Genomic DNA, 25349 nt, shown 5'->3' on the forward strand with positions numbered 1-25349 from the left:
TCATTTTGTTTTTTGTTGTATTGCTGTAAAATTTAAGAATTAAAGTAATCTTGGTATAAAAAGCTAGGATTTGCAATTCGGACAAAATAGAGATAGTACACTTTAATTTTGTTTATAACTTTTGCAAATCAACTTGGATTTGCATCAAACTATGCAGCTATCTTGCATATATATCAAGCTTACTGAATCCCATTTCATTTAGTTTTTTGTTGTATTGCTGTAAAATTTAAGAATTAAAGTAATCTTGGTATAAAAAGCTAGGATTTGCAATTCGGACAAAATAGAGATAGCACACTTTAATTTTTTTTATAACTTTTTCAAATCAACTTGGATTTGCATCAAACTATGCAGCTATTTTACATATATATCAAGCTTACTGAATCCCATTTCATTTAGTTTTTTGTTGTATTGCTGTAAAATTTAAGAATTAAAGTAATCTTGGTATAAAAAGCTAGGATTTGCAATTCGGACAAAATAGAGATAGCACACTTTAATTTTTTTATAACTTTTTCAAATCAACTTGGATTTGCATCAAACTATGCAGCTATCTTACATATATATCAAGCTTACTGAATCCCATTTCATTTAGTTTTTTGTTGTATTGCTGTAAAATTTAAGAATTAAAGTAATCTTGGTATAAAAAGCTAGGATTTGCAATTCGGACAAAATAGAGATAGTACACTTTAATTTTGTTAATAACTTTTGCAAATCAACTTGGATTAGCATCAAACTATGCAGCTATCTTACATATATATCAAGCTTACTGAATCCCATTTCATTTAGTTTTTTGTTGTATTGCTGTAAAATTTAAGAATTAAATTAATCTAGGTCAAAAAAGCTAGAATTTGCAGTTCGAACAAAATAGAGATAGTACACTTTAAGCTTTTTAATAACTTTTTCAAATCAACTTGGATTTTATTAAAACTATATAGCTACCTTGGTGATCTTACTAAATCCCAGGTTGTTTTGAAGTTTTAAAATATATTTTTGTCAAATTTAATGACATGACACTATACATGATTTAATTACATCAGTACACATGAGTTTTACAGGTAAAAAGAAAGCCCTACTTTTCTTAAACTCGTGTATTACTTATCTAGTGAATTAAAAGCCCTGCGATTTAGATTTAACAGGATGTTGCAACTTTGAATAAATGTTATTTAGAATTTAAAACTCTCTGGTAGATGTGATCTTTTTAATAAGTTTGCCCCAAGCAGAAGGTATTGCTTTATAAATCACCACAAATCAGAAGAACTATTTTAATAATTTCTAATGTTTCATCCCTTTTTGATATATTTATATAGTGTATATCAAAAGGAATAAAACATTTAAGGAATTATATTAATATTTGATGTAAAGTATACTTTTTCCCAAATTATTAGAAAAGATATATTTCTAATATCATAGCTTTTTGACCTAGGTTAATTAAATTCTAAAATTTGACAGAAATACACCAAACAAAATAACAACCTATGATTAAGTAAGATCAATATATTGCAAAGATATTTGTAGAGTTTGATGAAAATCTAAGTTGATTTGAAAAAGTTATGAAAAAAATTAAAGTGTACCATCTCTATTTTGTCAAAACTGCAAATCCTAGCTTTTTTTACCTAGATTAAATTAATTCTTAAATTTGACAGCAATGCAACAAACTTTATAACAACCTGAGATTCAGTAAGAAGAATACATCACCAAGGTAGCTAAATAGTTTCAATAAAATCCAAGTTGAATTTAAAAAGTTATAAAAAAAATTAAAGTGTACTATCTCTATTTTGTTCGAACTGCAAATTCTAGCTTTTTTGACCTAGATTAATTTAATTCTTAAATTTGACAGCAATACAACAAAAAACAAAATGACCTGGGATTTAGTAAGCTTAGTATACATTTAAGATAGCTGCATAGTTTGCTGAAAATCCAAGTTGATTTGAAAAAGTTATTAAAAAATTAAAGTGTACTATCTCTATTTTGTCGGAATTGCAAATCCTAGCTTTTTTTTTACCAAAATTACTTTAATTCTTAAATTTTACAGCAATACAACAAAAAACTAAATGAAATGGGATTCAGTAAGCTTGATATATATCTAAGATATCTGCATAGTTTGATGAAAATCCAAGTTGATTTGAAAAAGTTATAAAAAAAATTAAAGATGCCTATCTGAATTTTTATATAATAATTTTTTTTTTACATATTGTAAAATTAAATTCTTTCATTTCACAGCAATAAATCAAACTACCTAATAAGCTTGAATTTTTTAAGATCAATATTTAATTTAGTTAGATGGGCTGATTTACACCAGTCAAAACTAAATTTGAAGGTCAAGACTAGTCGAGACAGGTCTAGACTGGTTGAGACTGAGTTGAGACTTGTCGATACAGGTCGAGCCTTGGTCAAGACCATTTCAGACTAATTAAGTAAAGTCGAGACCTAGTCGAGACCTAGTCGAGTACACTTAAGTACAGTTAAGTACAGTCGAGACAATGTCGAGACTAGTCGAGTAAAATGTGTGCTCGATTTTACTGGTCGAGCACAAAAACTGGTCAATTCAGACTCTGAGGAGTTTGTAGTGGTATTCAATCTTGCAAAAAAATATTATGCTAAACTATCAAATTTATACTAACTCAGGATTATTTTTTCTTCGATATACGTAAAATGAAATACTAGTTCGCTTTTGTATCATCATATCATTCATCAACATCTTGATCATTTTTTAGAAGGGAATCGTATTAAAGTTTATAAGTTTATATTTCACTGTTGGACAATTCATTTTCTCCCTTTTATTTTGCACGATCTTGTCATACTTATGTATATATAAATCAATCAAATCCTAATTTCATTCTTTGATTAGCATGGTTCGAGTATGTCAACCATGTAAATACTCTATCTCAACAGATTTGGTGACGAATAAGCATATTATGACTGTACAAATAATCTTTATAGTAAATGTGGTGAAATATTGACTTAAGAATTTATTCGGCTTATATCTATTGTACTAATTGCGGAAATCGATATTTCCAAATAAGATAATTTGTTTTGGGACGGGACTTATTTAGGGAGCTACCATTTTATTTTTATGGGGGACTTGGCTGAAAAATTTTGTCCTGAATTTTATTTTAGTTGTAATCTATGTCCTGTCTTTTCATCTTTCACTATATTCCGTTCTGCCTTTTTTTATTAGTTTATCATGACTTTATTTACATAAATTGTCATCCTGCCTTTTTTTTTGCAAAGAGTCTCATCCTGCCTTTGTTTTTACTCAAACTCCTGTCCTGCTATTTTTTTTAAATCGATATTTCCAAATAAGATAATTTGTTTTGGGACGGGACTTATTTAGGGAGCTACCATTTTATTTTTATGGGGGACTTGGCTGAAAAATTTTGTCCTGAATTTTATTTTAGTTGTAATCTATGTCCTGTCTTTTCATCTTTCACTATATTCTGTTCTGCCTTTTTTATTAGTTTATCATGACTTTATTTACATAAATTGTCATCCTGCCTTTTTTTTTGCAAAGAGTCTCATCCTGCCTTTGTTTTTACTCAAACTCCTGTCCTGCTATTTTTTTTAAATTGCATCTTACCCCCCCCCCCCCACCCACCCTATAAAAATATAATGGTAGCTCCCTTATTCGTGATCACAGATTTTTAATGGGAAAACTAGTAAGGCAATGGAATGAATGAAATCAGCGCCATGTTAATGTTTATAGGGTCGGCAGAACTGTTTAGATTTTATTAGTAACGATCAAAGAGTAACCTTTGCTAACTGAGTACGAATCATACGTCATTATGAATCATTACAAATAAAGATGTGAGTATGAATCCTTCGAACCTATCAGTTATTGCTGAAATCAATCTTCAAAGTTACTTATCAAGTCCTTATCATACTGTAAATAAGCCATTTATGTTAATGGCAGTTTTGCTTTACATGCAATGATTGTGAATATATTTTTTGTAGTTATCTGGTTCATGTTTTTACACTACATAGCTATCTAGTAATTGTACTTGCATATGCTCATGACCAGGTAAATCATCTGATTAAGTATTATTGTTATACAGTAGCTTATTCCAACATTTTAACATGAAGATTTTTTTCTTTTGAAACAGTTCAAGATATCATAGATCATATATATTTACAAAGCTAAATATACAAAAACAGTAAGTTTATTTTTCTTTAGTAATTTTATTGTAATTGCATATTATGTTTAGCTGGAAAATGGTGTACATGAAGCATAAGTACATGTATATCATTTGAAATAAATTTTGATATTCAAACGTTAAAATTCGAAAACCCTTGATTACTTAAGTGCACGCTTAATTTTTTGGATATATGGAAAATATTTTAAAGTAGATGACCAAATATAATGTAAATTTGTATCAACTATTTTCCTTAGAAGCAATGATTAAACCACGATGTTGATGTAAAAGAAAAGATAAACATACGAGGTTTTGTTACTTCACAAATAATAATGTTGAAGCATTTTAAGTTGTTCATTTCTTTTGTTTATTTGTGTAACCATTTGTAATGTATTCTAACTCACATACTCACTGTTAGTACTTACATTGTACATTCACTGATATATCTTTTATCTTTGTTCTGTTGTTTGCTTCAGGATGATTTACCAGGCAACGGTAGGTTCCGGATTGATTCCTTGTTATTGTTGGAACATGAACACTGTTGTTTGAAATGAACTCATTTTTGACAGGATGAAAGTTACCTGTCATTTTTTGTTTCCAAATGTATATACATCCAGGATTGCAGGTTGCAATACAATGTATGGGACCTAGTGCAGAACCTTCTGTAACATTTAAACTTCTGATCGCAGGTTTTACTACAACATTTTCAGGACCATCTGCAACATAAGAAAACATATATATTTTCCAGTAACATGTTATTAAAAATTCAATGTCAACTGATGCAAACATGATAAAAGATAATTTTAACGACTAGACACAAAGGCATAACAATAGACGACACCTCGAACTTATGCGGCAAAAAAATTAAAACGATATTCAATTCAAAGACAGTAAACCCTGGTGCTCTAGATTTCATAATCAATTTACGCTATTCTTGTTGATATTAAATACTTTGGCTCTTTAATTGATTAAAGGTATTTGGTTTTATTTTTCTAAATAACAAGCTTTTTTATAATATGAAAATAAGAAGATTTGTCATGATTTCCAATTTAATGAAACAACTCGACAGCAGAGCCCACATGACGTATACATTAACAAATGTAGGGCATCACACGACATTCAACAACGAACAAAACCTATACCGCAAAGTAATTTTTTATATATATTAAAAAACTGTTATAAATAAATAGTTTATAAATTTATAATCCTGGTACCTTTGATAACTATAATTATAAACAACGGAACTAAGCAATTAAACCATGACAGGAATTTTACTGTTACCATTTATACATTTAAAAAACTATCTTATATATTATTCTCAAATAAGGATACTGGCAAAATACTAATGTAGCACACTGCATCTTGTATCAACACATTAAACTATGATACTTACAATACGGATCTAATATAACAGTTTTACTCATGTTCGACACTTTTTCAAGGTCATCAGTTGCCTGACATGTAATGTTTGTTCCTTTATCTAACTTGGTAAGATTGTTCATTATTAATCTATTGTTGTTGGATTCTCCTCTTGTTTTCCCAATAAATTGATATGACAGGTGTGCAGGTATATTCCCAGGCCAACGTTGAGCCGTTGATTTACATGTCAAGGAAATGTTATCACCGACAAATGGAATATTAGGTCGCAGGGTTATTGTTGGTTTTGTTGGTGGAGCTTTAAAAGAAAGAGAACAGTTAATTTTAAAGAGCTTGATATCCTGTATAATCATCTGTATATTGTTTAAAACTGCGTATTTAAATAACAGTTATATTGGTTTGAAAACCTGTTGGTGACCCTCTGCTGTTGTTTTTTATTTGGTCGGGTTGTTGTCTCTTTGACACATTCCCCATTTCCATTCTCAATTTCATATGTGTTTCTGTGTTTTTGGGTTGCGGTCTTAAAATTTTCAAATTTATTTTGATCCGGTCATGATATTTGGTGCTCTAGGTAGGAATGCCGTAACATTTAGTTCTTAAATGATATGCATATAATCCCGGGTGCATGGGCTTAAATCTATTAAAATATGTTCAAAATTACACGTTAATGTTGGACACATACTATATCATATAATTCTTATATAGATATTTTCATTTCTATTTCAAATGTAATTGATTACATGTAGATACAAATGACAATTTTTCATTAAACATAGCACTACCAGCGGCATGTTAAATAAGCTATAGAAAGTGTTACAAACCTGACTTAATATAAATTGCATAAAAGGATTTTATTTCTACAAAAAATCTGTATACTAGTAGTCTCTTTTATGTTACATTTATCCCTACAGTTATGAGCTTGATCCATATGTGGAAATATTGATACAAAATGTATGTTTGTTTTTAAATATAAATTATCAAGTCTTATTGTGAACTAAAGTGTTTGTTTTTCTTGTATTTTCCTAATATGAGATCTTTATTAACACGGACTACACAAACTTCCATCAAACGAAAGTTATAAGCAATGATGAAACCAAGATGTTGATGTAAAACAAAAGATAAACATGCCAGGTTTTATTACTTCACATATAATAATGTTGAAGAATGAAAGTGTTCATTTCTTTTTTTTTTGGTGTGTAACCGTTTGTAGCGTATAATGACTCACATATTCATTGTAGTACTTACATTGTACATTCACTATTATATCTTTTATTTTTGATCTGCCTTTTACTACAGGATGATCTACCCGGCAACGGTAGGTTCCGGCTTGATTCCTGGTTATTGTTGGAACATGCATATGTACATTCTGGTTGTTCTTTGAAATGAATTCATTTTTGACGGGTTCGAAGTTACCACTTATATTTTGATTCCAATTGTATCGACATTCAGGATTGCATTTTGCAATACAATGTATAGGGCCTAGTGTAGTTCCTTCTGTAACATTTATATATCGGATTTCAGGTTATACGACAACATTTTCAGGACCATCTGCAACATTAGAAAACATACATACTTTTCTGGAAATAAGTTATTTAAGTTACCAGGCTTACAATTCCAAACGCAAGAAGCGCGTTTCGTCTACATAAGACTCATCAGTGACGCTCAGATCTAAAAAGTTAGAAAGCCAAACAAGTATAAGGTTTACAAATGTAAGAGCATTGAGGACCCAATTTTCCAAAACAATTGTGACAAATACGGCTTAGGTAATCTATGCATGGGATAAGAAAAACCTTAGTATTTCAACTTATATGTTTTGCAAACAGTAAATTAATATAAAAAATTCCATATAATTGATATTCATGTCACCATCGAAGTGCTAGTAATATATTATTAACAAAAACAATTTCAACTGGCGCAATCATGATAACAGATAATTTAAACAAATTAACACTATAAGGGATAAGAAGAGACGACACCTCGAACATATAAATGCGAAAATATAACCCAAGCAATATTCACTTTAAAGATGTCTACCTTGGGTTGACAATTTATCTCCGCTTATGAGCTCTGGATTTCCCCTTAGTATCTTCCGCCCTTGTTTAAAAAAAATAACAACCGTGTGAGCGACAAAAAAGCAGCCATAACCGACAGTAAAGTCTGGTCTTCTTGATTTGACAATGAATAAACGCCATTTTTTGTTGATGATTAATTGATTCGACTCTTTAACTGATTGAAGGTATTTGGTGCTCTTTTTCGAAATAACAAGCTTTTTATAATATGAAAATGAGAAGATTTGTCATGATTTCCAATTCAATGAAACAATTCGTCAACAGAGCTCATATGGCGTACAAATGAGCAAATGTAGGTCACCAAACGACAGTCAACAATGAACAAAACCAAAAACCGCAAAGTAAGCTTTATATATATTAGAAAACTGCTATAAATCAATAGTCTACATATAACGGAAATAAGCAATTAAACAAGGACAGGGATTTTATGGTTACCATATATACCTTTTTAAAAACTACATCATATATTCCTCTCAAATAAGGATACTGACAAAATACTAATGTAGTACACTGCATCTTTTATCAACACTTTAAACTATTGCACTTACAATATGGGTCTAATATAACAGTTTTACTCATGTTGGACACTTCTCCAAGGTCATCAGTTGCCTGGCATGTAATGTTTGTTCCTTTATCTAACTTCGTAAGATTGTTCATTATTAATCTATTGTTGTTGGATTCTCCTCTTTTATTCCCAATAAATTGATATGACAGGTGTGCAGGTATATTTCCAGGCCAACGTTGAGCCGTTGATTTACATGTCAAGGAAATGTTATCACCGACAAATGGATTAATAGGTCGCAGGGTTATTGTTGGTTTTGTTGGTGGAGCTTAAAAAGAAAGAGAACAGTTAATATCAAAGAGCTTGATATCCTGTATAATCATCTGTATATTGATTAAAACTGCATATTTAAATAACAGTTATATTGGTATATGTGTTTCTGTGTTTTTGGGTTGCGGTCTTAAAATTTCAAATTTATTTTGATCCGGTCATGATATTTGGTGCTCTAGGTAGGAATGCCGTAACATTTAGTTCTTAAATGATATGTATATAATCCCGGGTGCATGGGCTTAAATCTATTAAAATATGTTCAAAATTACACGTTGATGTTGGATACATACTATATCATATAATTTTTATATAGATATTTTCATTTTTCATTTAAAATGTAATTAATTACATGTAGATACAAATGACATTTTTTCATTAAACATAGCACTACCAGCGGCATGTAAAATTACTGTAGAAAGTGTTACAAACCTGACTTAATATAAATTGCATGAAAGGATATTATTTCTACGAAAAATCTGTATACTAGTTGTCTCTCTCAACATTGTTAGATAACGTATCAAATTCTCTTAGGTAAAGCATATATGTCACATTTATCCCTACAGTTATGAGCTTGATCTATATGTGGAAATATGGATACAAAATGTATGTTTATTTTGAAATATAAATTATTAAGTCTTATTGTAAACTAAAGTGTTTGTTTCTCTTGTATTTGCCTAATATGAGATCATTATTAACACGGACTACAAAAAAAAATCAAAGAAAGTTATAAGCAATGATGAAACCAGGATGTTGATGTAAAACAAAAGATAAACATACCAGGTTTTATTACTTTACATATAATAATGTTGAAGAATGAAATCGTTCATTTCTTTTGTGTATGTGTGTACCAGTTTGTAGCGTATACTGACTCACATATTCACTGTTAGTACTTACATTGTACATTCACTGATATATCTTTTCTTTTTGTTCTGCCGTTTGCTACAGGATGATCTACCCGGCAACGGTAGGTTCCAGCTTGATTCCGCGTTATTGTTGGAACATGTACACTCCGGTTGTTGTTTGAAATGAATTCATTTGTGACGGGTTTGAATTGACCTGTCATCTTTTGTTTCCAAATGTATTTACATTCAGGATAGCAGCTTGCATTACAATGTATAGGACCTAGTGCAGTTCCTTCTGTTACATTTATATTTCCGATCGCAGGTTCTACTACAACATTTTCAGGACCATCTGCAACATTAGAAAACATACACACTTTTCTAGAAATAAGTTATCAAAGGTACCAGGCTTATAATTCCATACGCCAGAAGCGCGTTTCTTCTACATAAGACTCATCAGTGACGCTCAGATCTAAAATGTTAGAAAGCCAAACAAGTATAAAGTTGAAGAGCATTGAGGACCCAAATTACGAAAAAGTTGTGCCAAATACGGCTAAGGTAATATATGCCTGGGATAAGAAAAACCTTAGTATTTCGACTCATATATGACATATATACTTTTGCAAACAGTAAATTTATAAAAAAAAAAAACCATATAATTGATATTCATGTCAACATCGAAGTGCTACGTGTAGTAACATTATTAACAAAAACAATTTCAACTGACGCAAACATGATAAAAGATGATTTTAACGAGTAAACACTACTAAGCGATAATAAGAGACGACACCTCGAACATATAAATGCGAATAAAAACCCCACAACAATGAACAAAACCAAAACCGCAAAGTAAGCTTTATATATATTAGAAAACTTTTATAAATCAATAGTCTATAGATAACGGAACTAAACAATTAAACCATGGTAGGGGTTTTATTGTTACCATTTATATTTTTTTTAAACTATGTCATATATGCCACTCAAATAAGTATACTTGCAAACTACTAGTGTAGCACACTGCAGCTTTCATCAACACTCTATGCGATCATACTTACAAAATGGATCTAAGGTAACAGAATTACTCATATTCGACACTTTTCCAAGGTCATCAGTTGCCTGACATGATATGATCGTTCCTTTATCCAACTTCGTAAGATTGTTCATTATTAATCTATTGCTGTTGGAGTCTCCTTTTCTTTTCCCAACAAACTGATATAACAGGTGTGATGGTATATTTCCAGGCCAACGTTGAGCCATTGAATAGCAGGTAAAGGTAATGTTATCACCGACAAATGGATGCTTGGGTTGAATGGTTAATGTTGGTTTAATTGGTTTTGCTAAAATGTTTATGTAAGAAAAATTTCAATTAAATATCAATTCATTGATAAAGTTTTCTGTAATAAATTCATGTTGTAAAATATTCTAACTATTTTCTATAAAGTTTTTCTTTCTATTACATTGACTTTACTTCAATGTGATTAATTTCTACTGGATATATGAACTTCACATTTTGTATTATTATTTGTTCTATGCCAACTATATTTCACAAGTTTATCAAAAGTCATATCAAAATATGTGGCATAGTATATAGGTCGGAAATGAGTTAGATTACTCTAAAATCAATTGTATTTTTTTTTTAGAATTGGCAACTTTAAATGCTTATTCATTATTCATGGACTTAAAATTCGCACGTCTTCTTTTAATGCATTTTCTCATAATGGATAGTTAATGAAATGGCAATGGCCTTTTTTTCTTCTCTCTTTTTTTTTTTTGCTTTTTGCATACATATTACAAATAACCGTTAACATGCTTAATAAATAATATTGTTAATTTTATTCAGTGAACTAATTCCTTTCACCATTTAACCAAAATACATATTGGGTCTAAGTACAAGAAAATACATATGCAATAAAATCACATACATTATAAATATGAGGGACTTTTCAATTCCACTGTGGTAAACAAAATAAGCAACCTGTGCAAATCAAGAGAACTTTTTATATGAAGACTTAACATGAAACATAAACGAATTTATACAGGCTATGCAATATTCGTTCTTTTTTTTCTGACAGCTGTTCAAGAGATTTTTATTTATGATTTCCATGGTAATATATTTGTTTGACCCGATAATGAATTGATTCCAATCCCTACCAACACTCAACCATGAGACCGACGAAGATGAACAAAATCAAAAGACAAATAGCATTAAAAAAGAAAAATCAACTTCATACTGTTGAACGATAATAAATGCTGAAGTTAAATGAAAATACTACATTTATTTAGTTTAGATATAAATAATAATCAATAAATATTAGATTAATGGCTTTTCTTTGAATGTTAGTTTTAAATTGTTTTTTAAGTGTGCATTAAAAACATCTTTAAACTATGCATTTATAAATAAGGGTTAATGCAAAATTCTTGGTTATGATACATTTACTATTTTTTCCCCTGTTGTTTCTAATTTCTATAATTAATTATTTCAGTTCATCGATTCCAAGTAACGATAAAATTCTTTTACTTAAGAGTAGAACAAAAGAGTGATAAAACAATAATATAAATTTACTATCTCGGTGCAAAAACCAAGCTGTAGTATACTTTTGATATGCAAGTTTTGCTTAAATTTCTTGAATAAATAGTTTTCAAATATTTTTATCATGTTCTGAATTTAATTTGCATATATTTTGCATGTTTTTGTATTTATTCAGAAAGGTTCCTAAATGGATCATCAATACACAAACGGACAGGATATGTGATATTTAACACTTATGGAATATATAAAACAAAATGAAATGTGGTACTGTCATGATTTTTATCTTAAACTGTGACAGTGTAAAATTCATCATTGTCAAATTAAAAATTAACAAATGCTACTCCCCAGGCAAAGTTTACCTTATATTAATTAAGCTATAAATTTTAGTTTTCTTTGACCATATGGCTCCAAAATATTTACGTATCTATACACCTGGCTTTCAACTGATTTTGAAAAAGGTACCACTTGAAAAGCACTTCAGACGTACGAAATCTTCAAATTGTTATTCTCATTATGGCGGTTATCATTTATAGAGAACTTAATTAAACTTTCATTGAGAAAACTGATTTTATTTAAAAGAACATATAAAATTCATTTGATGGTAACAATTAGTTGCCTCAAACGTGAACCCCAAATCCATAATCTAGGAAGTTTTATCAAGCACTAATTGTATAGCTTTATTGTTGATATTCACCCCATATGTACCTAGTGTTAGATTAGTTTTATTGATATTAAAGAAATGTATTGGTATTTCTAAACGGAAGATTTTATACACACAGACGTAGAAGTATACTTAACAACACAATTATTTTCATTTACCTGTGTATGATATGACGCAGGTTTTTTCAAAAGTGATGATTTTCTAAAAAAAATTTAATATTTCACAGTGTTTAAACATGAATATTTATTTTTGACTTTAATCATGTAACCCTTATAATTTTTATTAACTATTTATTTGCATTCAGATATCGGAGATCAAATTTATTCGTTCATTGTGTGTTAATTAGCGTTTTTTGATTGAGTTAAGCCTTCCAATTGATATTTTATAGTGTGTTTTTGTATGTTGTGATGTTATACTATTGTTTCAGAAAAGGGAGAAGGTTTGGTACCATTAAAACGTTTAATCCCGCTGCAAATGTGTGCACCTGTCCTAAGTCAGGAATATGATGTACAGTAGTTGTCGTCTGTTTATGTATTTATACGTGTTTCTCGTTTTTTGTATAGATTAGACCGTTGGTGTTTCCGTTTGAATGGTTTTACACTTGTCTAGTAATTTTTGGGGCCCTTTATAGCTTGCTGTTCGTTGTGAACGAAGGCTCCGTGTTGAAAGCCGAACCTTGACCTATAATTGTTTACTTTTATAAATTGTTACTTGGATGGATAGTTGTCTCATTGGCACTCATACCACATCTTCCGATATCTATCCATATCGGAGAAGTAAGTTTTCCCATTTTTAGGAACGGAATTTATCATATAATGAATATGATAATGTTAATATCTTACTTGCTACAATTAACAAACAGCACCCGTTCACATTTCCAGTTGAATCGTCTTTTGCGCTGTATAGCCCAGCATCAATTTTATTCACATGGATAACTGTAATGTTTATGGCTTTCACATCCTTTGGGTTGTCTTCAAATATATATTTGCCGCCTTTATAATTAAGTATGATAGTACCGCCGATATGAACGTTGTATATAATCGTCGAATTGAAGGGTGGATGGACATTAAAAAACTCGGTTAAACTGGTCGTCCATGATAAAGTAACATTTTGATTGATGTCAGCAGTAAATGTTTTATCTGTAAATATAATATATAAATAATTAAATCTCAAATAAACATTATCAGCGGATCTGGGAACACCTGGAACCTACCTATTAAACATTAATGTTACAAAAAATTATAAAACCTAGAGCCATGATGAAATTTATTTCTATAATCATCATTTTGAATGAAGTTGGATATTTACGCTGGTGATGTGTTTACCATCAAATCTTATATTTTGTATGTAGACGCTATAATCCGGAATAGTTAACCATTATATTATCGGTCACCTTTGATATTGATATGCTGTCGAGGTATACAATCATGTAACAGGGGTTTTTCATTTTCATCACATTACGTTGCCTTTTTGTGTAGCCAAGTTGATTGATTAAAATGAGCTATTGCGACAAAACTCAGTTTTTATTTAATTTGATATCAAAGAAATAACATCTTCTTACATGCATTAGTCACCCGCAATGCGAATCCGAACCCAGTAAAAGTGTAACTTAATAAATATGGCTGAAGCAGCAAATAAAGAATGAGATGACTATTCTGTTATCATAAGATTTAAGACAACCATAAGATGTCTCTTGCAAAAAGAGAAATGGGTACAAAGTGAACTTAAATCTCATATGATTATCAAATGTAAATGAATGCATTGTATGTTAATCAGACACACCAATATTTTTTCTTATTGTTGTATCTGTACTCCCACTATCGAAAAGAGGCCGACACTCGTAGTCATAACATAATGAAAACAAAACGTATATAAGAGTAAAGGATTGCACGAATAACTATAGGCCCCAAAGAGCATGTGTCGGTCAGCTTGTTTTGTTGATCTTGTAATGCTGATTATTTAGTCAGTTTTTTTTACTCTATCTTCTTTAGTTTTTGCTCAAAACACAAATGATGGTAACAAAATCCTTATTTAAGGGTCTGGGCAATCAATCCTATAAAGAATGACAGCCTACCTCCTTTATCAGCAAAATGTGACTTATTATAAGATCTTTATTTTCTTAATTGTATATCTTGTCTTGTTGAATATTTTTATCTATTTAAGTTTTTACCTTACTATTATAAATTTTAAGAAATAAGGCAAAAACGCAAAATATTGTAAAAACCATCATTAAACTCTCATAAGCAGTAGCCTAACTATTTTGACAATCAAACTAATTTGTAGAACCATTCTTGATGCTAATTTTTGCAACTTAATGTTCGTCTGCATCCAGTACAGTTTTCATGATAATAGGCAAAATGAAAAAATGGTAAAATTTGTCATTTAAGGGCAAACTCCTATAAGAAGTCGTCTGACAGTTTTTTTTCCGATTTATCATATTTTATTGAAATCTTTACATTTGTTAGTTGGAAACATCAAGTACCGGTACCTTATCCCGGCCTTGATAACATTAGCAAATAAAATATTTATACAGCTGTAAGATTTTGTTAGTATTATACATACCTAAAAAAAATTATTAACCATGTCAGTATTATCAAAAAGAAGCTTACCAGGAAGATTATCAAACATATAACTTATATAACAAATGCACAGGTTACGAACAATATATAATTTGCAATTGTGTTGTTTTAGTAGTAAAGTATAAAGATATAATATGTTTTAAGTAATTTTGTACATTTTTTAATTCAGATAATAAAAAAAATTAGAAAAATAAGATAACATTTATTAAAAGATAAATAATCAGATGAATTTCAAAGAAATTAAAAGTTGTTATGTTTGTTTTGGTTATTTATTTGCACATTTGAAATATATAGTTTTTTCTCATATAAGAGGAAATACATTAATGACAATTCTATTTCTTCTATTTTTTTGTACACATATATTTTGTAATTAATAGCTGATTATTATTTTGAACAGTGCTGTATAAAGATTTTATTTCAAATTGAACTGCTTGCAATGTTAAAGCTTTCTTAAATTGGTTTCAGTTGAAAATATATAGACAATAACTGTTTAGTGTCTTTAAATGTAAGCTGTATGTATACGAGGCTAGGAAACAAGGTGTATGCGAGCTTTTAACTCTTAGGGTCACCCGACCCCAACTTTGGACCCCAAAAATAAAGTTCCGTAACTTTACCCACCTGGGTCTTTGGGTCCAGACAACCTTAGGAAATTGCCTATCGAATTTACCTAGTATGGACAAAACCTTTGCCGTAGGGACTTTGCTATGAATTAAAAAAGGGGGATGGTAGGGTCACCCTACCCCAACTTTGGACCTCAATTTAAAAAGTTTCGTAATTTTACCCACTTGGGTCTTTGGGCCAAGGTAACCTTGGGCAAGTGCCTCACACTTGTACCTAGGGGGCAAATAAGCTTTGCCGTAAGGGAAATTTTATGAAGGAAAGAAGGGGGATGGTAGGGTCCCCCTATCCAAATTAAGGACCTCAATTAGAAAAGTTTTGAAATTTTACCCACTTGGGTCTTTGGGCCCAGGCAACCTTGGGCAAGTGCCTATTATTTCTACCTAGTGGACAAAAGGTTTGCCGTAAGGATAATTTTCTGAAGGAAAAAAGAGGGGATGTTAGGGGCACCCTACCCCAACTTTACCCACCTGTGTGATAGGACCCAGGCAACCTAGGGCAAGTGCCTATCATCTGTTCCTAGTGGACAAAAAAGCTTTGCCGAAGGGAAAATTTTACGAAGAAAAGGAGGGATGGTAGTGTCACCTTACCCTAACTTTGGACCTCAATTAAAAAAGTTCTGAAATTTTACCCATGTGGGTCTTTGGGCCCAGGCACCTTGGGCAAGTGCCTATTATTTCTACCTAGTGGGCATAAGCTTTGCCGTAGGGATAATTTTCTGAAGGAAAAAAGAGGGGATGGTAGGGTCACCCTACCCCAACTTTGAACCTCAATTTAAAATGTTCTGTAACTTTACACATCTTGGTCTTTGGGTCCAGGCAACCTTAGGGAAGTGCCTATCAATTGTACCTAGTGGGGACAAAAGCTTTACCGTAGGGATTTTTTTTATAAATTAAAAAAGGGGGGGAGGACGGGTCACCCTGCCCCAACTTTTGACCTAAATTATAAATGGTCTGTAACTTTACCCACCTGGGTCATTGGGTCCAGGCAACCTGAGGCAAGTGCCTATCAATTGTTCCTAGTGGCGACAAACGCTTTGCCGTTGTTTTTTTTTATGATTTAAAGAAAGAGAATATAAGGGTCACCCTGCCCCAACTTTTTAACACAATTAAAAATGTTCCGTAGCATAACCCACCTGGGTCTTTGGGTCCAGGCAACCTTAGGCAAGTGCCTATCATTTGTACCTTTGGGCAAAAAGCTTAGCTGTGTGGCAAATTTTATGAAGGAAAGAAGGGGATGGTAGGGTCACCCTACCCTAACTTTTGACCTCAATTTAAAATGTTCCGTAACTTTATCAACCTGGTTCTTTGGGCGCAGACAGCCTTGGGCAAGTACCTATCATTTGTACCTAGTGGGCAAATAAGCTTTGCCGTAGTGATAATCTTATGAAGAAATGGAGGGGGTGTTAGGGTCTTCCTACCCTAACTTTGGACCTTAATTAAAAAAGTTCCGTAACTTTATCCACTTGGGTCTTTAGGCCCAGGTAACCTTGGGCAAATACCTCTCAGTTGTACCTAGTGGGCAAAAAAGCTTTTACGGTATGCAGGAAAGAAGGGGGATGGTAGGGTCACCCTACTCTAACTTTGGACCTCAATTGAAAAAGTTCCGTAACTTAACCCATTTGGGTCTTTGGATTCAGGTAAACTTGAGTCAGTGGCTATAATTTGTACCTAGGCAGCAAACAAGCTTTGCCGTAGGGGATATTGTATGAAGGAAAGAAGGAGGATGGTAGAGTCACCCTACCCCAACTTTGGACCTCAATTAAAAAAGTTTCGTAACTTTTCCCACCTGGGTCTTTGGGTGCAGGCAACCTTGGTCAAGTGCATATCATTTGTACCTAGTGGGCAAAAAAAGCTTTGCTGTAGGGAAAATCTTATAAAGAAAAGGAGGCGGATGGTAGGGACACCCTTCCCCAACTTTGGACCTCAATTAAAAAGTTCCGCAACTTTACCTACCTGGGTCTTTGAGTCCAGACAACCTTGGGCAAGTGCCTATCATTTTTTCCTAGTGGGCAAAAAAGCTTTGCCGTAGGGAAAATTATATAAAGGAAAAAAGGAGGATGGTAGGGTCACCCTACCCCAACTTTGGACCTCAATTTAAAAAGATCCGTAACTTTACTCATCTGGGTCGTTGGGCCCAGGCAACCTTGGGTAAGTGCCTATCATTATTTTATTTGGCAAAAAAGCTTTGCCGTGAGGAAAATTTAATGAAGAAATGAAGGGGATTGTAGGGTCATCCTGCCCCATCCGGGTTTTCGTCGTAGGGAATCTAAATAAATTTTTGTTTAGATTAACCCAAATATTTATGTCAAATTGTTTTCGTTCTATTTGACGTGTGTAATTCTTACACTTATCGCTAATCTTATCGAAATGTAATAAATAAATTACTACAGTGACTATTTTATTCACTTTTGAATAATAACGTGAACTAGCTAGTTCTTAGGCGAAAAGTGAATGTAATGGTTTTGAATCGTATAATTTCTATAAGCTTGAGGATCTAATTGCATGTATCGCTACACTATTTTAGTGTAACCTGTTGTTAACAATTGTTATTATTATTATTATACAGACAATAACCCATCCTTATTATTAGAGAAAAAGGAGAAAGGGTTACTTAGCTAAACAGTTTTTTAGATTCCTATCTTTAAAAAAAGTTGTATTTAATACACGAATAAATAATTAAACTTTGTCTGTGTTAAAATGGAAGGAAATGTACTTCCTACTGGAAAAAGTACGTTTCGTGCTATTGCAAGTCTTCGGTTTTTAGACATGATCAGTTTGGCGCGTTTTCCTTATTGTTCACTGGCTTATTGTTCGCTAGCTTGAAAACTAGTGCTAGATATTTCACTCTTCTCAATAATGATTTGTGAAGGTATGATGATAATGACAGTATATTCAAATTGTATTTGTTGTTTCGGTCTGGTTTTAAATATTTTTGTTTGTGCATAAAATTATTCAATCATTAAGATGTATACATTAAGATGACTACACAGATTTGAAAATATTAGATGAAGAGAATGATTAGCACATTTTTTTTGTTAGAACGTTGAAATAATATAAAAAATAATTGTTCAATTCTGTGGTATAAAGAGGGGAGATAAATACTTAATACGTTGGCATATTGTTGGCACAATGTTGTGTTATATTTCAATATTGGCATGAAATATCAATGATATTTCTTTATAAACACTGTTATTTTAAAAACTTTGAATTAGTCAAAATACAAACACTTTTCTAGTTCTAGGCACAGATTACTGTAGTCCTATTTGGTATGACTTTATCATTTGATTTTTTACTGAGTCCTCAATGCTCTTCAAACACAATCGTTATTCGCTAGATATTTTTTTTCTTTTGACTTGATTGGAATTTTCATAGAATTGTTAAAACTTTTCTATCAAAAATGACAAGACATTCATGTTTATGTGATTAAAAAATTATATCAAAAAATATTTTCTTTTTCATATCAAACATGGGCTTCATCAATTAGAAATATTATGAAAAAATGTTTATAAAATATTTATTTTTTCATATCAAACATGTGCTTCATTCAAATATCACTAACAAACATTTGGAAAACATTTGTATCATACATCTTACAAATATTATCAACCATATTATTTTAAAATGTTTATGAAACAGTCTTTAACTTATATTTTCTAAATCAAAAGGAAAAAAATATATTGTTATGATGTTATTGAAATATTCATTAGATGTTACCATTTTTATATTTTTAGTTAGGACAAGAAAATTAAATTGGTGTTAGTATACTTCAAAAAAGATATTTTATTTTACATCAAACCTATGCTTTACACAGATATCAATCAAAAATGTTTTATATATATTTCTTTTACACATTTCACAAATAAATATATTAAATGTAATATACAAATGTCCACCAGATATTGATTGAATATTTCCTGGACATGCATAATTGTTCTCATTTATAAATTTGTCTAGAAGGACTGCTTCAAACCTTGATCTTTTCCTAAATATTGACGCAGACGGGCGACTTCACACGAAAATCTATGATAAACGGGACGATTTCAACTTCCCAATTATCAATTTCCCATGTCTTATCAGTAACATACCCTCTGCCCCTTCGTATGGTGTTTACATATCACAATTGATACGTTATTCTCGTGCTTGTTCACACTATACGGACTTCATATACAGGAGTGTGCTCCTAACGCAGAAACTGCTCCAACAAAGTTATGAGGAGGACAGATTAAAATTGACACTCCGTAAATTTTATGGACACCATCACGAATTGGTGGATCTATACGATGTGTCTTTGACCAAACTAGCTAAGGACATTTTAACTACATAGTAGATTGTGGTTTGTCATTACGTCGTCTAATCTATTAATTACCAAACGTGATTTATTACCGATTGTCACTGTTCTGCTGATTGTGAATACGCATTACTATAAGACGTGTTACGGTACTTATCTATCCCAAAGTCATGTATTTAGTTTAAATGTTTAACGTTATATTTGTAATTCTCATCGGATTTTGTCAAATGTGTTCACGTCTTTTCTATTATATTCATGTGTTATGGTAAAGAAAATTAATTACCGCCTTCATTTATAAGATTTCAGTTTGTTCAACGTAATCTGTACGATGGTTTACGTTTGAAGTTAGATTAAAAACAAACCGGACATATAATATAGTTAATTGTTACTTTAGTTTGCTACTAGTATTAATAAGTATTGAAATGTGCATTGATATTAAATGTAATATCAGTAGTTAGTTCAAATATAATCTTAAATCAATCCTTATTCTATCTTATTCATTCAAATGTGTCGTCATTTTTCATATTTTGATGATCTGTTTTACAAATTCAAAATTCAAATTTTTTTGTCATTTTTTACAATTTCAAATATGACGTCACTTGGCGTTGAGGTTTAAACTTATTCGGATGTGCTGCATTTCGTCGGGTTATGTAGTGTATTTTGGTTGTTTCCTGTAATTAGTTAATACTTCAGTTTTATTATATATCTTTTGTATAGTCATTTTATAAAATTTACTGTTTGCAAAAGTATAAATTATTCTAAATAATAGGGATGTTCTGATACCTAACAGAAAACCCTGGCCGTTTTTTGCACCACTTTTTTGAAGGTTGGTCCTCGATGCTGTTCGACTTTGTGCTTGTTTCGGCTTTCAAACTTTTGATCTGGGCGTTACTAATAAGTCTTGTGTGGACAAAATGCACTTCTGGCGTATTCAAATTTTAAACTTGTTGCCTTTTGTTAGCTATTATTCGTGTGTTTCTTTGTCAATTATGTTCTCCTATTTATTTATATTTGTCCTGTAATGTTGTGTTGTCATTTTAATGTTATATTTAACATGGCCATAAAAGAGGGAGGTTTGGCATGCCACAAAACCAGGTTCAACCCACCATTTTTTCCTTTAAAAATGTCCTGTACCAAGTCAGGAATATGGCCATTGTTATATTATAGTTCGTTTCTGTGTGTGTTACATTTTAACGTTGTGTTTCCGTTGTGTCGTTTGTTTTCTCTTATTTTTGAGTGTGAATTCACATTACTATAAGACATATCACGGTACTTATCTATCCCAATTCATGTATTTGGTTTTGATGTTATATTTGTTATTCTCATAGTATTTTGTCTAATGCTTAGTCCGTTTATGTGTGTGTTACATTTTAATGTTGTGTCGTTGTTCTCCTCTTATATTTAATGCATTTCCCTCAGTTTTAGTTTGTTACCCCGATTTTGTTTTTTGTCCATGGATTTATGAGTTTTGAACAGCGGTATACTACTGTTGCCTTTATTTAAAAAAATCAATTTATTTATTGATAACTAAAAAATATTATCAAAAATATGGTGTTCTCGAAAGTATCCTAAGACTCGTCGTAATTCATAGATAAGACTGATTTTAGGATGGACTTAGGATCGACTTAGGACACTCTTAAGTTGCGTCTCGAAGCTATCTCAGACGCATCTTATGTTAGGACGTCATAAACATATCCTATGTGCGAAATCCTAATAGTTAAAGTAATTGTTTTATAAAACATTTATAAGGGACGAAACCAAATAATAAAATTGTTTACAAAATTTTGTAATAACAAGTATTTAATGAAATGCATGATTTCAAATGTAGTTATAAAATAATATCAAAATAGGATTTTGATATAAACTGTAAAACAAATTGTTTTGAAATGAGAATATTGAATTCGTAGTGTCATCGTATCGTAAAAACACGAAGTTCAAAGTTTAAAATCATGCACAATTTCTTTATACGAGTTAATAACCGATGATGCGTCTCTTTTAACGTTCATCTTCACGTAAACAAATGAGCAAAAAGCATGCACAAAGTTATGATAAAGATATGATGATCTTAGGACACCTCATTAGGTGTCCTAAAGTTAGGACACCTTATTAGGTGTCCTAAAGTTAGGACGAAAATGTGATACATCCTAAGTTAAGAGAGTTCCGAGAACACGACTTATGACAAAGACTTGTCAAAAGATGGTCTTAGGACACGTCCAAATCCTAAAATAGCTTCGAGAACACCACCCCAGCTGGACATTATCCTTTAAACTGATAAAGATAATAATTGCACATATAGTTACAGTGTTTTGATAATATGAGTATCATTCCGTGATTAAGATAAGTACAAAAAATATAAAGACGCGAAATCGAAAATTTTTATGTATTAGTGTTTACTTAGTCAAACAAAATTAATTTTCAACATCACTCGAAAATAATTCAAAATTTGAATTCATAAACTTATTCCTAAATTCATAAGTTGTGTTTGTTTGAACATCGTGGATTTACATAGTTAGGAAAATATGTACCTACTTGTCATCCAGAAATGTTGTGTGGTTTTGTCTGACCACTGATTCGTATTGTATCTGTACTCTACTGTAACAACATATTCTGCACATAACGTCAGATTAACAATCTCATAGCTAGTCCGAGGAAATCTCACATACTTATGGTTGTATGGATAATTGAACAGCACTTTATTTCCTTCTGAATCGACAAGAACTATCAGCGTAGTTTCCCATTTATTTTTTGAAATTTTCCATGAGATATTAGCATTTTTCCAGATAGCATTTATTTTTACATCTTTCGGTGGATCAGGTTTACCTGAAAATGAAAGAGATATAAATTTACAGTACCATAATTCAATGACTTTACATTAGTTTTTGTCTTTATAATTGAAAGTTTGATTACGCATGTTTTTTTGTGTTATATAATCTTATCTTTTGAATGTAGAATTTGGGCATTAAATAGAGAGTGGATGCTGCCAAATTTTGAATTTAATGAACTTTTTTATATACCAAAGCGGTTTCACAAATTCCACCACCTTGTTTGAAGTAAAAGAAAATTATATTCGTTGGTTGATATGCTGATCATAGCCAACATTGTCCGCACTTGTCTTCTATTCATCAATACGATAAAGACATACACTTTTCTTGCCATGACCAATTAAAGTTTTTTAATGCACCAGTGTCTTAAATGTGTATTTATTTTCATTAATACAGTAACAACAAACAATGTAGCATCAGATTAAAATTTGTAAATATTTTACACCGATACTATTGTTCAAAATAATGAAATAGATTCCTTTACAATTGATTTTGCTCGACTTTTCCAAAAGGAGTAACTTGTCTAATGTTCCCGCGTCATCGGTTTTGTCACTGATGCGACATCAAATATATTCAATATATCTTATAAATACTCACCAGCCACCAGTATTACACAAAGAACATAAACGCTAAAAACAAGAAATAAGTTCATTTTGTTGTTAAATAACGTTACCGTCCTCAGAATACATGTTGATGAAGTCGGAAATCGTCTCTTGTGACGACAGGAAAGGTAATCAGATATTTATTTATTCTTCTCATTATAAAATCTCCTTCCCGATCTAAACAAAAATACCGAATAACTTGTTAACTTCCTTCTTAGTTTTATTTTTGAGTGGACACGTTATGAAATCATTAAAGTCTTTAAAACTTCCAATTCGTATTCGAAGAAAACTTAACGTTCCCTAAATAATTTTAAATTTTGAATAATCTATAAAAAGAAATAAATACATGAAAACTGCACACAATTTCACAAAACGTGTTCGTAAGTGTAAGATCACACTTAGGCAAAGTCTTTTAAAAGTAAAAAATCAATTAAAAAAAAATAATGTGTAAACTTACGACCAGCTTTTCATATGCTTTTGTCGTCTTCTTCTTAAGATACAGAAAATCATGAACATTTTTAAGATTACTTTCCTGCGCATGCCTGAGTGAGGCAGAGCTAATTTCATTTTTCTTTATTATAAACTTTACAATTTTTATTCAACTTTAAATTTTTACATTTTTTATATATTTTTTTCATTTCAAGATAAAAAACAATAGGCACATTTAAGTTAAGTAAGAAAATATTACGAGGAGAACTTCATGAGTAAGTGCATCCTTAAAGATGTCTGTAGAGGTTTAGTTTGAAATTTCATGTGGCAATTTATTCCAATCTTTAATTGCTTGTCTGAAAAATGAGAATTTAAAACTGTCTTTGTTATGTTGGAGTTGTCTGTATGTTTTTGACAGGTAGATCTTGTTTTGGACTGGCCATTTATGAAAATATCCTGTGATGGAATTACAATTTCATTTTTTATAACTTTGTGGATCGTTTGACGTCTGGTTTTTAGCCTGCGTTCTTGTAAGGTTTCAAAGTTTAGATTTTGAAGCATTTAAGATACACTGCTGGTGTTGCAAAAGCTGTTGCAAGTATATCTTGCAGCTCTTCTTTGCACTTGTTCCAGTCTGTATATATTTTCTGAAGTGTGTTGATCCCAAACTGTGTAGCAATATTCTCATTTTGATCTTACTATAGCTTGATATGCCCTTTCCTTTACTAATTTTTAACTAATTTTCAGAGTTCTTCTGACGAATGATAAAGATTGATTTGCTTTTGCTGCTGAGTATTCTATTTGTTTGTGTCATTTAAGAACAGAAGAGATTGTAAATGCCTAGATATTTTGCTGATTGTACTTGTTCTAGAATATGGCCATGCATGTTATAATAGTAATGTATTTGTTTTTTCCTTGTTGAGACTCTTAAGATGTCACATTTGTCAGTGTGGAATGACATGAGCCATGCAGGTAATAGGCCGGTAAATTGATGTCGTATATAAAGAGTCTTATTTGGCTGTGTTAAAGGTAGTCAGGTAAGTTATTAATATAAGAAAGAGTATTGGTTATAGCACAGTGTCCTGAGGAACGCCTCATGTTACTGGATTTTTTCAGATGTTGTGTTTTCGAGAAGGACTGTCTGAGTTCTGTTAGATAAAAATATCAATATCCATTGTTTTCTATTTTTGTTGTAAACAGTGTATTTTGATGGTGATATATACTCGTATGGTGATGCTGCATTTGAGAGCCAGGTTTCTGTGCCACAAATTATATATGGTTCACAAGATTCAATTATTTGTTCTATTTCAGGTTTCTTGTATTTCAAACACATACATTATAGTTGACTATTAGTTAGGGCTACATGTTGCAAATTAAGTAATAACAATTTTAGAAATAAAGAAATTGCATGTTACATATTAAGAAATTAGATTTTACAAGCAATTTATAGATATGGCGGACATTTCGACCCTCCCTACGTGTTTTGTATTTGATCATGACTAAGCTTAATTCTGTCCAATGTTTTAATACGATCCATGTATATGTTTCAGTTATTGACCAAGCAAGTCAGTATG

At 31.2% G+C, this 25349-nt stretch overlaps 2 protein-coding genes across 2 annotated transcripts in view; both read right to left on the bottom strand.

Moving 5' to 3' along the window:
- The window catches only part of LOC139523631 (neural cell adhesion molecule 2-like), a 28799-nt gene extending 21929 nt beyond the window's left edge, over positions 1-6870 (bottom strand). The window contains exons 1-3 of the mRNA XM_071317795.1: positions 6750-6870; positions 5521-5802; positions 4553-4843 (exon numbers count right to left, since the gene is read on the bottom strand). Of these exons, the coding sequence (XP_071173896.1) occupies positions 4553-4843; positions 5521-5802; positions 6750-6861 (685 nt within the window). The 5' untranslated portion in view covers positions 6862-6870. The remainder of the gene's footprint in view (positions 1-4552; positions 4844-5520; positions 5803-6749) is intronic.
- Positions 6871-6926: 56 nt separating this feature from the next.
- LOC139523632 (cell adhesion molecule CEACAM5-like) lies at positions 6927-23441 on the bottom strand. The gene is made up of 7 exons (XM_071317796.1): positions 23342-23441; positions 22452-22742; positions 13278-13574; positions 10300-10581; positions 9300-9596; positions 8122-8403; positions 6927-7052 (listed from the first exon to the last, which is right to left on the bottom strand). The coding sequence occupies exons 1-7, from the start codon at positions 23394-23396 to the stop codon at positions 7027-7029; spliced, it is 1530 nt and encodes a 509-aa protein (XP_071173897.1). The 5' UTR covers positions 23397-23441; the 3' UTR covers positions 6927-7026.
- Positions 23442-25349: the final 1908 nt, after the last annotated feature.

This window comes from Mytilus edulis, chromosome 5, assembly GCF_963676685.1.
Source record: "Mytilus edulis chromosome 5, xbMytEdul2.2, whole genome shotgun sequence".
NCBI classification, from domain to species: Eukaryota; Metazoa; Mollusca; class Bivalvia; order Mytilida; family Mytilidae; genus Mytilus; species Mytilus edulis.